General features: G+C 35.6%; 1 protein-coding gene across 3 annotated transcripts in view; it reads left to right on the forward strand.

Moving 5' to 3' along the window:
* The window catches only part of DTL (denticleless E3 ubiquitin protein ligase homolog), a 55349-nt gene that overhangs the window by 19734 nt on the left and 19955 nt on the right, over positions 1-15660 (forward strand). For all 3 annotated transcript variants that reach the window (XM_001366650.4, XM_007481356.3, XM_056815896.1), the window contains exons 6-11: positions 2880-2945; positions 3789-3901; positions 4902-4975; positions 6733-6836; positions 7259-7363; positions 11612-11724. In XM_001366650.4, coding sequence (XP_001366687.2) covers positions 2880-2945; positions 3789-3901; positions 4902-4975; positions 6733-6836; positions 7259-7363; positions 11612-11724 — 575 coding nt within the window. The remainder of the gene's footprint in view (positions 1-2879; positions 2946-3788; positions 3902-4901; positions 4976-6732; positions 6837-7258; positions 7364-11611; positions 11725-15660) is intronic.

A 15660-nucleotide genomic window follows, 5' to 3' on the forward strand; every position in this document is an offset into this window, starting at 1 on the left:
TTGAGCACCTTCATTGAAGACAAAAACAGCATCAAGGTAAGCTACTGCACTGCACTAATGATAAATTATTTCACTCAAGACCACAAGCCGAGACTAAAGTGGAGGGAAAGTTGATGCACGGATTTTTGTTCACAGATGATAATATACTCAATGCAGCCTCTGAGTCTCAGATGGATTAATTCTCTGCTGCTTGTGCTAATTTTGGCCTGACAATTAACAAGTGTGTAAAGGGAACCCCCTCCCCCAGGGTCATCCAACCTGCATCCCTGCACTACGTTACTAGACTAGTCACGTGAACGCTCCAAACATAAGTCATAGGTGATGCGTCCAGGCCAAAAGAAAGGATAAAAAAGAGGGTGTGAAGGATTGCAATTTCTCTATTTCCTTGGATGGTGGCATTTCAGGACAGGCTGGGAGCATAGCGCCATGTGTCAAGATTAGAATAGGCTTTAATCTATGTATCTTTCTCTATTTCAAGTATATATTAATAAATCCTATGGAAACTAAGAACCAGGATTTTTAAATTTAATTTTAACACAAAATAGGTTCTCTTCTAGGCAGCACTGTACCATCCATATGTGGGACTATTAGTTACAGCAAGTGAAGAAATTATCAATACTACAGATAAATTCACTTACTTTGGCAGTATACTTTCCAGAGATGTCCACATATATCCACATAGATAATGAGGTTTGTAGCATGCAAAGGGAGTGGTATCAGATTGCCTACAAAACTGAAGCCTTTGTGCTGATATCATTCTATGTCTGTTAAGCAGGACAGTATACCAGCACCATTGTAGGAAGCCAAATTACTTCCTTCAATTTGAATTGTCTTAGGAAGATTCTGAAGATCATCTAGCAAGATAAGGTACTAGATACTGAGGTTCTTTCTTGAGTTGAATTGCCAAGCTTTCAGACTACTGCAGAGAGCATGGCTCTGATTCACTGGCTATGTTGTTCAAATATAGCATGCATGTTTTCCTAAAAGGCTTTTATAGAAAATTCTCATACAGCAAGTGTTCACACAGAGGTCAGAAAAAACAATACAAGAACACTTTCAAAGTTTCTCTGAAGAACTTCAGTATTAATTGTGAGACATGAGAGAACTGGCTTAGGACTGCCCTCTATGAACATGGAAGATTGCAGTAAGTCAAAATAAATGTGAGGTCCACAAATTTAGACATCTCCATTCCAAATGTTGATACAGGCTATTTGTGCACTACCCGTGATAGAGGTTTTTGAGCTCATCTGAACAACCACAATTGATCGCATTGCACCTTGACTGCAACACAGTGCTGGCATTTTGCTCCTTCACTAGTATAATGAACAACAAGCAAATATTTAAGCAGACAAATGCAAAAGATCTGCACATAAACCTATAAACAAATCCACTCTCCTTTTCCTTCTAGTAAACTTTACATCTTGGGACCTTAACTAGTCCTCTGGACTATTCGCCACTAGAAAAAAAGTGCCTATGACCAATAATAAAGCATTAATTCCTTAATATAGACCAACAGTCTACATCTATAGTAAAGAACAAGATCTGGATTTATTTTTCTACTTGTGTTTCCTTAATTCTTTTTATTACTTGGTCCAAGAATGAACCAAACTCTATTGCTACCTGCTCAAATTCCTGCCCCTCCTAGCTTGGCTCTGCAATTTTTCACCCTGCTTTCATTTCTTGAGCTGAGTCATACATCAACTTCTCTCTGAACAACTGAGCCTATTCTTTAGGCTTAATCCTTTTCACCAACTCTTCTCTAATTGTTTCTCCTTTTAAATAACCAAATCCTAGGTTGTAGATATCTGTCAATCAATTTTCCTTGATGTAGTAGTAAAAGGGTAGGGGTAGGGCAAGTACCAAGAGCTAGGCCTGGTGTTATCAATGAGTTAACTTTGTTCAGATTAGCTTGGAGAGCTGTATAGAGATCACATTTTCCTGGATACACCCTCTACACATAGCAATTTTGAAAGTTTCGTCTATGGAAATGGCAATTACTTTTAGGTACAAAGGAACATATAACTGAGCTACTGTACTAGTTTGTTCATAGAGAAATCACTTCTATTTGTTTGCCTGCTATTAATGTTAACAGTGACAGCCTATCAAGGGGCACATAAAGTTTTTATTTTCCCACAGCTTTTCAGAAGCATAGATATTAAATAAGGTGTACTTATACTCCAATAGATACACCTCCAGCCAGGTTGATTCTGAGTTCTTTTATTAAAAGAAAAATCAGATTATTTAATCTCTAGGGAAGAAATTGGTGAAAAAGAAAATGCATACTTAAAGCCTTGTTTCCTTTAAGGGTTTTTGTTGGTAATTTTTGTTTGCAGGGTGGAATGAACTAATGGGTCAACACTTTCAGGTTGACATTTTAGGATTATTCTTTCTCTTGCATTTTTTGAGTATCTGCCAATCTTGACTCACATGTATGTGAAATAGCTGAGGGGAACAAACCTGAACTTAAGCAGGCTTAATAGAACACTGAGATTTAGTCAGAGAACCTGGGTTTAAATCTGAGCTCTGCCATGTACCCATAGCAGGCCAACAACCTATTTTGGCATTGATAAAATACAAGGGTTGGGCCAGATGGCTGGTGACTTCTCTTCCAAAGGAAATTCCATGATTAAGTGATCTCTGAGCTCTCTTCCGGTTCTAAATTTATGATTTCCTTGGGTAATAAAGAATCAACTCTATGTACATATATATGTGCATACACATATGAATCAGTTGATCAAGCACTATATACTAGGCACTGCTGGTTCTTGGGAATTTAGATGAAAAAGTATAGTATACAGCCCCTGAATTAAAGGGGCTTATATTTACAATGTTGTGTGGTAATTATATAATTTCTTTAATAGTGATACCTTTTTTTGCAGCTGTCTTCTGTACAGGTGGAAGAGATGGAAACATTATGGTCTGGGACACTAGATGCAGCAAGAAAGGTAGCAGTTGTGTTTTAACATTTCCAAATATGAGGATTTCTTTTTTTAATCTTATTACAGTATTTAGAATGATCTTTTCTAATTACCACTAGGGGGCATGTATGTTCACAGAACAATTAAGAAATCTCTATTAATACCTGAGTTCATCACCTCAGTTTTGTTGTGTTTTTTAGATTTCCTTTAGAGTTGAATTTTAAGGGAGTAGATTCAAAATGTTGCATATATATATAGTCACTGTCTACTAGTTTTGCTTAAACTGCTTTTTTTTTTTTTAATTTAGCTTGCTTTTGGATGTATGGACTAAATTAAATGCCGGATCAAATTACTTTATAGTCTTATTCATTAGAATGCTCTGTAATGGCATCTTTCTTTTGTTTTGTACCTAGTCAGTCATGCTCTATTTACTGTTTCTTTTTAGTACACTAAAAAAACTTCAATAGATGTAATATAGCTGTTGCTAGCACTAATTTCACTTAATCACAAATGAATGAATTCAAAGGAAAGCCCTCTGTGATGTATTCTATAGTTTTTTTTTAATAATTAATTTGTTTATTGATTGCATCAAAATTCCCAGATATTTCCTTCTCTTCCCCTCCTTGCCTTAGAGAAAACGTCATTTGACAAATAAATAAATAAATATGTGTGTGTGTGTGTGTGTGTGTGTGTGTGTGTGTGTGTGTGTGTGTGTGTGTGTGTGTATAACTTATATCTTGGCCTATTTTTATTTATCAATTTTTTTCTCTGGATGTGGACATTCACAAGTATTCTTCAAACCATAGTTTTTATTATTAAGACTCAATATGAGATATAAAACTTTATGAAACTTGCTGTAAAATCTTTCAGATGGATTTTATAGACAAGTGAATCAGATCAGTGGAGCTCACAACACCTTGGACAAACAAACCCCATTGAAGTCTAAGAAGAAACAGATTTCAAGAGGACTTGCTCCTTCTGTGGTAGGTTCTTAAAATTTCTAAACATTTTTAGATCCTATTCAGGCAATTGTTATCTATGCTTAGAGTGTTTTATTCAGTTGTTGGTGTCACTGATTCAAGTACACTCGTATTAAGCACCTACTATCCGAAAGGCACCGTTCTAGGCATTGTGAATGCAAAAAGTAGGCTTTGCCTCCAAGAAAGGTAATATATTCACAGATAAGTAAAAACTATAACTTTTAAGGCAGAAGAAACAACTAATAAATGGTCATTCTAGAAGACTTTGTGGAAGAGGTGGCACAGAGCTGAGATATGAATGGAGAGAAGGATTCTGAAAGAATTAAGAAAGAGTATGTCTTAGACACGAGGCTCTATTTGTAAATGCTCAGAGACAAGATGGATTTTTGAGTTGGGGAATGAAATGTATAGTGCATCAAAGAGAACAATATGAAATAAGGGTAGGGAGGTAAATGAGGTACTTTATGGTAGACCCTAAATACCAGACTGCACAGTTTTAAATTCAGAGGCATTTAGGAGCTAATGGAGTTTTTTTGAGTAAGAGAGTAGTTTCATAGTTGGACTAGTAATTTAGGAAGGTTTTTTTTTTTTGACAATTTGATAATGGATTGGAGAGGAGAGAGACTGGAGTCAAGGAAACTTAACTGGGAGACTAACCATCCCGATAAGAGGTAAGATGGGTCTGGATTAGGGCCCTAAACTGATGGTATGTTGTTTAATTTTGTTTTCTGAGCACCTAATTAAAGTTCCGTCTGGGATATGGTTCCTATTTTCTAGCATCTTACATTTCGAGATTAAATATGAGGCATTTTCATCTGTTTCTTTTCTAATTGTACTAGTGTGGTAAAGTTCAAGAGTATAGCAATTAATAGGACATTAGATAGAAGCCAGTTCTCCTGGATTCTATCAAGGAAAGAAGATAGGAGTTAGAAAACTAGATAAGTTTAAGATACTTAATGGAGTCAGAAAGAACAAACTTCTTTTTTTCACCTTGTTTTGTTAGGATTTCCAACAGAGTGTAACAGTGGTCCTGTTTCAGGATGAGCATACTCTAGTGTCAGCAGGAGCTGTGGATGGGTAAGAGTATGGTTTATACTATCTTTTAATAAACCTCTTTCATGAAGTATGATAGAGCAACAACCTAGTGACATTATAATCTAACATATCCTGTTATACAATGAATAACCTAACTGAAATCAGAATACTTATGAATCAATCCAGTTAGGTCTCTTTTACCCTAAGAACAAGAAAGATAAAATCGTTCACATACTTATGGATCCTTTTAAATTTACAAAGCCCTTTCCCCATGCCAGCCAGTGAGGTAGTTTGTAGAAATCTTATTTTCTCCACTTGGTTGCATAACTCATATAAGTATTATAGTCAGGAATAACATCTAGCCAGGTTTTATGATTCTAAGACCAGTACTTTTAATTGTGTACCACAATAATCTGTCCTCTTTTTAACTGCCAGAGAATTCCTTGTATTTTAGACATCTATCTCCCCTGGTTTAAGAATAGGAACTTCTGTATGACTTGGAAGAAGAAAACTGATTATTTGAGATTAAAAAAATTTTTTTTTCAATTGGAACCCCCTAACAAGACCTGGCTGCTTTTCCAAACTAGCAATAGGTCTCAGTCTCTTTTAGGTATCTTTCAAGGATCTGTGATTTTGTTGATGTACATACTCAATCCCCTGATATAAATCCAAATCACTTTAAGGACTTAGTAAGCTACTATTGTGAATTCATCAGCCAGCCTGATGATGAGCCTCTTTGCATAGAACTAAGCTATAAATAGTATCTACAACCCATTACTATTATTTAACTTTTTCCATATCGTTAGAAACTTCCAGACCTTTGCTCTGGAGGTATAACCTTAGAAAACCAAGGGTTTCTACTATGCTACAATGAAGCATTTAAGTTAGGAGTAAAGAAGGGTCCACATTAATTCTTTTGTCTATTTCTGGATTGATAAATCTGTGTTTGGATTTGTTGGTAACTATTGATATATTATTCCGTTGGGAGGAGGAAAGTGCAAAATTATATTCGCGGATATGTATTTGTTTAGTATTTCTATATAAGCTTTTTTAAAATAGGCTGTGATTTTTTTTTCTTGTTGCCTTTATCATCTGTAGTGCCTGCTATAGAAATTAATAATTTTTTTTCAATCTGTGAAATGTTGTCTTTATGTCCTCTGGAAGCTGGCATCTTTCTAGAGACTAAGATCCTAGATAGTAGAGAATTTTACTTCATTCATTAGTTATGTTTAGGTGGCTACTATTTTTAGTCTTTTTTTTTTTTTACAGAAATACTATATACAAATCCTAATATTTTAGTTTCAAATTGTCTATTTGAAGTGGAAGTTAAGACAATTATTTTATTTCCTATGTTATCTAAACATTTCATGGGGCAGCTTATGGTCTCGATTATTCAAATTATTGTTTAAGATCTCAAATACAATGAAATGGCCTTAGCTATCATTCCATTTACTAGTGTTAAAGATTACATACTGAATATTATAGGCTTGGAAAGTGCTTTCTAAAAACAATGGGATGGATATTATTAAAAACAACCTTCTTCCTTTTCTGTTCTCTTCGAGTAAACTGCAAAGTAACTGCTATCATTGGGCCAGATCACATCTGTTTCCCTTTTGTCAAACAAAGCTTCACAATGAACCTTCTATATAAACATTTCTCAATGAGAATCCTTCATTATACCTGGTGGAGGTGCCTAAGGAGTTCTGTGAAAAATCATCCCAAATTTAGTAGGTGTGAAGCAAATTGGAAAGGGGAAGGCACCACTCTGAAAATCTCCTAACCTCTTTCTTGCTTTTCAGAGTGGTCAAAGTATGGGATTTGCGCAAGAATTATACTACATTTCGACAGGAGCCTATAGCTTGCAAATCCTTCCCATATCCAGGTAGCAGCACACGAAAACTAGGTAAGTAAGCCTTTGCTCTGGACAAAAGTAACTTTAGGGTAACCTGGAGGTGATGGGGTGGTCAAGATTGTTTCAAAGAATAAAAAATGAACATATCACATTAACCAACCACTTTCATAATTGCATAAATGAAAGGGTTGCCTTTGGGAATTTTTTGGTTTATACGATGTGGAGTTATTGGGTTGTTGTTGCTATTGGTATCGTTTAGACTTTTGGAGCTAATGAGATTAATACCTAGGAATTTCTGAGATGTGAGAATCTTTCACTGTTAGAGAAAAGATTCTCTGTCCTGTAAGAAGCAGAAATCTGATGATTCTTTTGGTGTGATCTAGTCATAGCAGTGATCCATTTTTATCACTAAACTAGTGTCACTGCTGCCCACTCTTACTAGTGGCCTGCTGATGGAAGTCTTCTTTCTTCAGGGTACTCAAGTTTAATTTTGGACTCCACTGGCTCTACTCTATTTGCTAACTGCACAGATGATAACATCTATGTGTTCAATATGACAGGATTAAAGACTTCTCCAGGTAAGACAATAGTGTCAAGGAACCACTGTCAGGAAGTTGAAGACAATTGATATTTTTGCTCATAGTCACCTGGTAATTTAACAGTATACTTGTTAGGAACAGGAGGACCAGAATATTTCAGATGTGACTGCAGTGAACAGGTAATTGTTATACTTTAGGATTCTAATTTACCTATGTTAAGCAGCCTAATTTCTATGCACTGATAACTACCTTAAATGATATCCACATTAGTTCCATTAGGCTTAGGTCAGGGGAACAACCTCAATTTTTTTTTGTTCCTGTATCCATTCTGTTTAGAAAAGCATTTATATACTTAGGGTTACTCTGCTGAAATTAAAGGTTTTAATTTTATTTATTTTTCTTCCTCAAATGGCAGTCATACAAGGATCTAGATATACTCATATAGATATGTATATGCTCCAGAATAAATCTACTTTATTATTGTATGTATGTTTGATTTTATCTATGAAAATTCAGATTTATAAAGCAGATTAACTAGGGCCTGGCCATTTATGCTTCAAAATATTTCCCTCAAAATGAGAAGTTTCCCACAAGTGTCCTTCCAAATGGCAAGTTTTCAAAATATACTTTTGAGGTAATAATTATATGCCATTCCAGGATTACACCCATTATTTAAAATGAGACATACCTCTACTAACGTGATTCTGACTAAGAGCACTTCTCCACAGGAAAAGAACTTTGAATTCCTTTACCAGTCCCTAGAGCCATACAGTCCTCACTAAAAATAAAATAAGATAAAGTGATAAACAAGAAACCTTAAAATAGTAAAGAACATTCAGAATTTTCTATTGGCTGTTATTAGGATCTTATTATCAGAAACAGATCAAGACTGGCACTTTAGATGCCCTAGATTAGGTCTGATATTGTCTAAACATAAGTAGGAGTATTTTGAAAGAGATTTTTTAACTTTATTTTTTGCTTATTCCCTAAATAGAACAAGAACTTGAACCCCTACTGACTTCTAATTTATTTAGAGACCTAGTAGATTTGTCTAAGTGTTGCCCAAACATTAGATTACTTATATATAGTCTCTGAGGAAGATAACATTTGTTACTATATGGTCACTTATGCACATGTTTTAAGTTCAAAATCCCAACTGAAAGGGCCAAAGAATGCCCTTTGAGGGCTTTGAAGAGGAAGTAGCATGTAAGCTACCCCTTCAAGGAGATAAATGTGATTTAAATAGGAGGAGATGGGAGGAGGGATATAGAACAGTTGAGGCAGAGAACATGAAACGGAGGCAAGAAATAATAGTATAATTATGAGCAGTAGTTGAGCTAATGTTTAGTTTAGCCTAGTTTGGCTAATATGAAAAAGGAATAAGGGGGGATAAGGTCAAAAGAGTTGTTTATTTAGGTCATGGAAGACCCCAAATGCTGGACTCTAGGGATTTTGGAGCTTATTCAGTCTAAATATACTTTTAAGAAAGTTTCTTTGGCTACAGAATGGATTGAAGAGGGAGACTAAAAGTGGAGAGACTCCTTATGGGTCTATTCCCAGAGGCAAAAGTAATGAGAACTTGAGAAGAATCTGGAAATGGATATGAAAGAGACTTCAGAGGTAAGGCCTAGATGGCCTTGGAAGAACTCCAGATGTTTAGCTGAGAACAGAAAATTAAGCAGGGACATGATTGTTTTCAATTACTTAAGGAACTCTCATGGGGGAAAGAGTTTAGGCTTATTCACAGAGAGTAGTATTAGAAGTAATTGGTGAAAGCTCTAGAGAGGCAGATTTAGATTTGATAGAAGGAAAAAGTTTGTCAAAGTTAGAGCTTTCTAAAAATGAATTGAGTTTTCTGAAGAGGTTGTATTATCACTGGAGGCCTTCAAGTGGGAACTAAATAATTGCTTGTCAGAAGGGTAGGATGAATACCTCTAAGCTTCTCTAAATCTGTGCTTTAATATCTGATTAGATATCATAGAGAAGGAAGAAGTCAAGTTAATTCTAGCTTGAGAACTAAAAGGATATGAGTGCTATTAATAGAAATGCATAAAACCAGAAAATGGTTGGAGGGTGGGGTGGTGTTTGTTTTTTAGAAAGAGAAATTCCAATATCAATAAGAAATTCCCATATCAATAGGCAAAGTTTCAAATGCTGATAGATCTTATAGGTAACAAAACTCAACAAACAGTTAAAAATATAGCTCTGGACCTTGGGAGAGAGAAATCCAGAAGATGCAAATTTGTGACATCTGAAAGAAAGGAATAACATATAAAAGATGGTAGTTGAAATTATGAAAGTGGATGAGCTTGCTAAGAAACCACATGTAGACTGAAACTAAAGATGTGACCACAACAATTTTACCATGAATCAGCAGAGGGCAGTAAATACTTAAGTGTTTGCTGGGAAGTTCAGTCTAGTTTGATATTCATTGCTTTAGAATCAAAGATAAGGAAGATAGTAACAGTTCCAATTTTAAGGTTGTATTCAGAGCATGGGAACCAGCTTTGCTGAGCCTAGCACAGTATATTGAGCCCAAACAAATCTTAGTGTCAAAAAAACTTTTGGAAGTGGTGTTGGTGTAAAATCTTGCTTATTTAATTTATATCCTGATAGCTTTCATAGTAGAAAAATGAAGATAAGCTTTATTCTTTCCAAAAGGGTTATCTCTCTGAGTTTTTTCAGGATAGCTTTGAATTTAAGTAATGTCAATTATTTTCCATGCTATGAGAAATTAGTGCATGACTGTGCACACTCAGTTGGTTAAATTCTCTGTTAACTGGGAGAGCTTTTAAAATAGATATTTGATGTCACAGCCCTTGTCATTTAGCCCCCTAGAGTCTACTCTCAAGTATATTGAACTAAGATTGAGTGATATGACCTACCTGGATTCTGGAAAGTTCATCATTTGAAGACTAGACTTGACTTACTTTGTTTTACTGTTGTGGATTTGAATATATCATTTTATACCTTTTCTGCTGGAGGCCATCAAGCCACAATGTTTTGACACGGTCACTCGTGGAAACTGAGGGTTGCAAGATGACCCCCTAGAAGGATGGAGATATCCACTTAGCCCCCCTCTGTGTAACTTCTCCCACTAATATCTCTTACTATTGGAATTGCTATGATTATTGTTCTCTCCCTAGCATCAGGAAAAATGAGAGCAAAATATTTGCAGAATTAATACATATGTCCCACTTTAATCCCCCCGAATATCACCAAAAGTTCATACTTACAAAATTAAACCTAAAGATTCCTGTGTATCCACTCAGGTGGAAAAACTCCCCTTTTTCCTGAGTTTAAGCCTCTAGCAAAACCACATTCAGATTCTCCACCCCCACTGTAAGCCAGAGACGACAGGCATATTAATCACCTCTCAGGCAGGGACTGATACGTCACCCTTCATTGGTTTGTTGTGCTTACTGAAGCCCAAGCAACATATGTTAGATACCTCAGTGAAACATTAGAAAAATGAAAGCTGGATACTGGAAAATACCTAAATCTAGATTGTGTTGACCTTACTCTTTGACCCTGCACTTAGCAGCAGTGTTTTTGTTAGTTATCTTCTAAGTAATTCTGATTGATTATGTAAGTTGATTAAAAGCAACATGGTATGCAGGATGGTCATAGAATTCTATAGATTCCAACAACAAACACAAAGCTTTACTAAAGATAAATGTATTTCTTGTCACAGGCAGGATAACCAGGGGTCAGTCCCCATTAACCTGAGAGGTGCTCAGGCTTGCTAAGAAAAATCATTATTAAAGTGCCAGGCCTGCAGTCAAAAAGACTTACTTTCCTGAATTTAAATCTGACTTCAGAAATTTATTAGCTTTTATGACCCTGAGCAAGTCATGACACAACTGAACAACAACAAACAAGAAGATTAACTTGAAATTATTTGAATATGATTTATTAGTGATATTGGTATATTCACATTCTTTCCTATCTGATATGTACTGTATTCTTTTGGAAGTAAAGTGAATTTATTACACTTCTGTGCCAGGTACTATGCCAAACACTTTTACAAATATATCTCCCTTGGTCCTCACAACAACTCTGAGATAGGTGCTATTATCATCCCTATTTTACAATTGAGGAGACTAAGGCAAATGGAGGTCAGGTTCTAAATAAGGGTCTGAAGAAAGACTCTGCACCTAGAACTCTGTCCACTGCTACCTGGGAGCAGGGGTCAGGGTATGGGGTACTCTAGAGAATGTTGTGCATCTTTAGTTAAGCCCTAGGAATAATGGGAGCTGGCACTTTGTTTTCTTCTTCCTTTGTCAGTGGCTGTCCTCAATGGTCACCAGAATTCAACTTTTTATGTCAAATCCAGCATTAGCCCAGATGATCAATTTCTGATCAGTGGCTCAAGTGATGAATCAGCCTACATCTGGAAGGTGAGTGACCTTTTAATATGATACATAAATACTGTTGCCAACTTCTTTTTTTACTAGAGATGGTGTGAATTAGATAGTGAGCCTATTATGTTAGCAGTATTTCCCCTGCTAGGGCAAAGCCTGCTTCTTGTCCCAATCAGTAACTGAGTTCTTTTAACTGCTAAAAACTAGTATATATTCTAAAACCAACAACTGTTGTATTTGAAGCTTTTCAAAAGCTGTCCTTCCCTGCTATGAACGAGTTCCTTAGGAATTTAGGGTTTCAGGAGGGTGCGTGCAATTACTTTCTCTTCATCTTCTGACAAAAATATGCTACTGAGGGGCAGTTGGGGGTAGCTCAGTGAATTGAGAGCCAGTCCTAGAGACAGGAGGTCCTAGGTTCAAGTGTGGCCTCAGACACTTAGCAGCTGTGTGACTCTGGGCAAGTCACTTGACCCCCATTGCCTAGCCCTTACCACTCTTTTGCCTTGGAGCCAATACACAGTACTGATTCCAAGACGGAAGGGTAAGGGTTTTAAAAAAACAAAAACAAAAAAACATGCACACATTATGGAACTATTCATTTTTGTCTCATGGCTAGGATTCCTGGTAGTCTTCCCTACCCCAATTCACTAGTCACTACTTTTTTTTTCTCAACAGGCATTAGAAAGTCCCAGACCCTTTAACTATCTTTCAGATTTATCACTACACTTAATTACCATCATAAAATATGACTTGCTTGATTTGAAAAAATTCAACGCCCCTACAAAGCTTAATTTTTAAGCCTTATTGCTCTTCTTTTTTGTATATTATTTGTATAGCTTTTTGGTAGCTAGGAATCTTGCCATCATTTGAAATTCTAAAGAAAAATGTCAAAAAGCATGTATTAATTATTGAAGGAAGATTGATTAGAGGAAATTTGGAGATAGAAGGTAGGAATTGGTTACAATAATACTTTGGGAGCTCAGAGATGGAGAAATACTAATAGGCTTTTCAAAATCTGAAAATTAAGTGCTCTCTAAGATTTCCACATTAATTCCCAAGTATTAGTGGGAAATTAATGAAAGATACAGGTCTAAATCTCATCTTTAAAGTCTCTTCTGGGTCTTAGAAATCCAAATCACATCAAGTTCCTATCCTTCCCAAGACAGAGCTATAGTGTTCTTATAATTTCCTATAGGTGATAGGAACTGAGAACTTGAGGCTCTTGATGAATCTGGTCCTCTTGATTGATTTCATTTGCTGATTTGTGAGAGACAGGGGTGGTCACAGTTTTTGTGGACACATAATTTATATGTCCCTACAGTTGTTAAAACAACCTTTTTAGAAGCCCATAGCAGTATTCTATGTGTCCACAAGGTGATAGTAATGCTTCATTGCAAGAATGTCACACATTCCCATGGTGTTCATTTAACGAAGTTGTGTTATCTTTAATTGAAAAGCTAGAAAAGTAAAATCTCTAAATTTCTTTATTGATATACTTAATTGATTTTTTACTTGCATAATTATCTTTCACCTAAAAAAAGGAAATTCTCCACTCTAATTCTTGTATTCAGATTGTCCCCGTAGTGCAATACTTTTGCCAGAAATTTTTTTAATAGAGCTGTGTTAAAAGCCCATGTTTTGGAACTCTCCCTTTACCCCATCATTACTTTATAAACTTTATTTGACTTTGTATCCTGAGCTTTACCATCATGTTCATGACAATATCAACTGTTTCTTATATTGGAAAATGTTAGTTATCTGACTACTTTTTAAAAAAATGTATATCTAACTCAAGGTTAGGCTTTATCTTTCTCTCCTTTCATTTGTTTTTCCCTCCTCTGTTTTTCTTTCACTGTCTTATCTACATTCCTTCACCCACTTCAGTTTCCTTATTCTGACTCCCAACCCTCTAAGAGATTTATTTCTAGCATAATTTTTTGCATATGTTTCTTAGAAGTTTTTGAAAAGTCCACCTTGTCCCCACCATACGAATACTAAAGCACAGAAGTCTTCCTCCTCCCCCCCACCCCCTTCTGTGGGATTTCAAGGCCATCTTCCTTCATTACAAGAATAAGGATAAAATTATTCTACTAGATTTCTTGAAACTCATTTTCAGGCCATTGCACATATGTGACCTGTTCTGATTTTCATGACTATGTCTCATGTCAGTGTTGATTGACATGGTTTAGATGATAGTCTTTTCCTGCCTGTCCACACATAATTCAGTGTGCAGCCTCTGATATTTGAGATTCTGGCAAGTTTGCTGTTCCTTAAATTGAACCTGCCTAGTTTGAGTGGTTCATTTTCTCTTATCCATTGTGAAAAAAGAAAGGAGACTATTTTAAAGCCAAAACCAATTTAAGTCTAAGTGACTATCCAGAGCATTAAATTGTCACCCTGTTTGAATGCTCTAGAAATCAACATTCTCATAAGCTTTCACTGTCCTTGTTAAGACTAGAAATAGAAAACACAAAGAGGCAAAAGAAAAGAAATTTTATATCTTAGCAACAAAGTTGAACTTTAACTTTTTTATTTTAATTTTGATTTAACTTTGTAAAAATTAAAAGAGAAAATATGGTCGAAGAAGAAAGTATCCATGAGACAATGGTCTAGGCTTGTTTTTGTTGTGTGTTTAAAGAGAAGACTTAATTTGAGAGTTTTTAATGATAGGTTTTTTTTCTTATTTCTTCTGCTCCTTCCCTCCTGACTCCTTTCTGATATAGCCATTGAATAGTATAGGGGTGACTAAAAATAAACTGTTTTGGCACAATCCTTGACTGCCACTGACTGGCCAAACATTGAGCCTGACACTTTAGGAAATGTAAATGATCTCATGGCAGGAATAAAGATTAGTCTTATTTCCAACTGGACAAGAGTTAGGAGTTTCTGTAGGGAAGGATGCTGATCTTATTGCATCTTCAAGTGCGAAAAACGTTTTTATGAGGGTTACAGATGACAGAGTCAGATACTTCGAGAGTTAGCTGAGAAGCAAGCTCAAGGGTTGAAATTTTGAATTCCTCATGCCTTATATGGAGGTTATGGTCATAATAATGAGAACTGATGAGAGAAAGCCCTCTGCATTTCCTTCTAGCATCTTGCATATTCCCAGAATATATAAGAATAAACTTATACCTTGGGCTTCAGAATGCTTCCCCTTTTCAAACACAAAGCAAACCATCTGAAGAAGACTGGTATTCTTCTTTCCATAGTTTTATAGGCTTTGGGAGTGAGAGTGTTTCTTATGGATAACATTTGATGAAAAAGCTCACTTTAATCCTAATAGACATTAGGTAACCCACTAAGACAACCTGGACTTAATTCTTTTGCTTTTTGATTCATTGAGTACATGTTGTACACATGAAGAGGAGTAAATTGATTAAAATTCACCAGGCTTCTTCAAAAAGTTAAGTTGGATAACCTTTTTAAATCAGTGTGCTAAATCTCTTTGCCACAAGTTGAGGGAATCTATTAAAATCACTTAGTCATCTGCCCAAATTTCCCTTTCAATGTTACCTACACTTTTCTTCATGAAAATAAACCATGATTTGGCTCCTCTGTAATACATAGAGACTTACTTAGCCTCTATCCCTGTATCTCTTACCAAGCTTCCTCCTAACCATTTTCTAAATTCTTATGTTAATAGTAGTGACATGAAGTTGTATATACTCTTTTCTACCAATTAATTCTCATGATCTGTGATAAACAATTGACAGCTATTGTATGTATGAGTCATTTGGAAGAAGTTATAGAAGGCATATCACCAGTAGCATTCAATGAAAGAAATTTTGAATCTCTTAGTCATAAAAATAGTACTGTACAACATGACCCTCCCCTTTAAAATCACTGAAATTGCAAAGATGACACATCCTCGAATGTATTAAAATTTGAATTAAACAATTAGATAGAATGGGCTTTACTGAAGACATTTATGCTTGGCTAGAAGGAATCTAGGATACAGTATAAAATCCTAGC

This window comes from Monodelphis domestica, chromosome 2 (genome assembly GCF_027887165.1).
Source record: "Monodelphis domestica isolate mMonDom1 chromosome 2, mMonDom1.pri, whole genome shotgun sequence".
In the NCBI taxonomy this organism is placed as follows: domain Eukaryota; kingdom Metazoa; phylum Chordata; class Mammalia; order Didelphimorphia; family Didelphidae; genus Monodelphis; species Monodelphis domestica.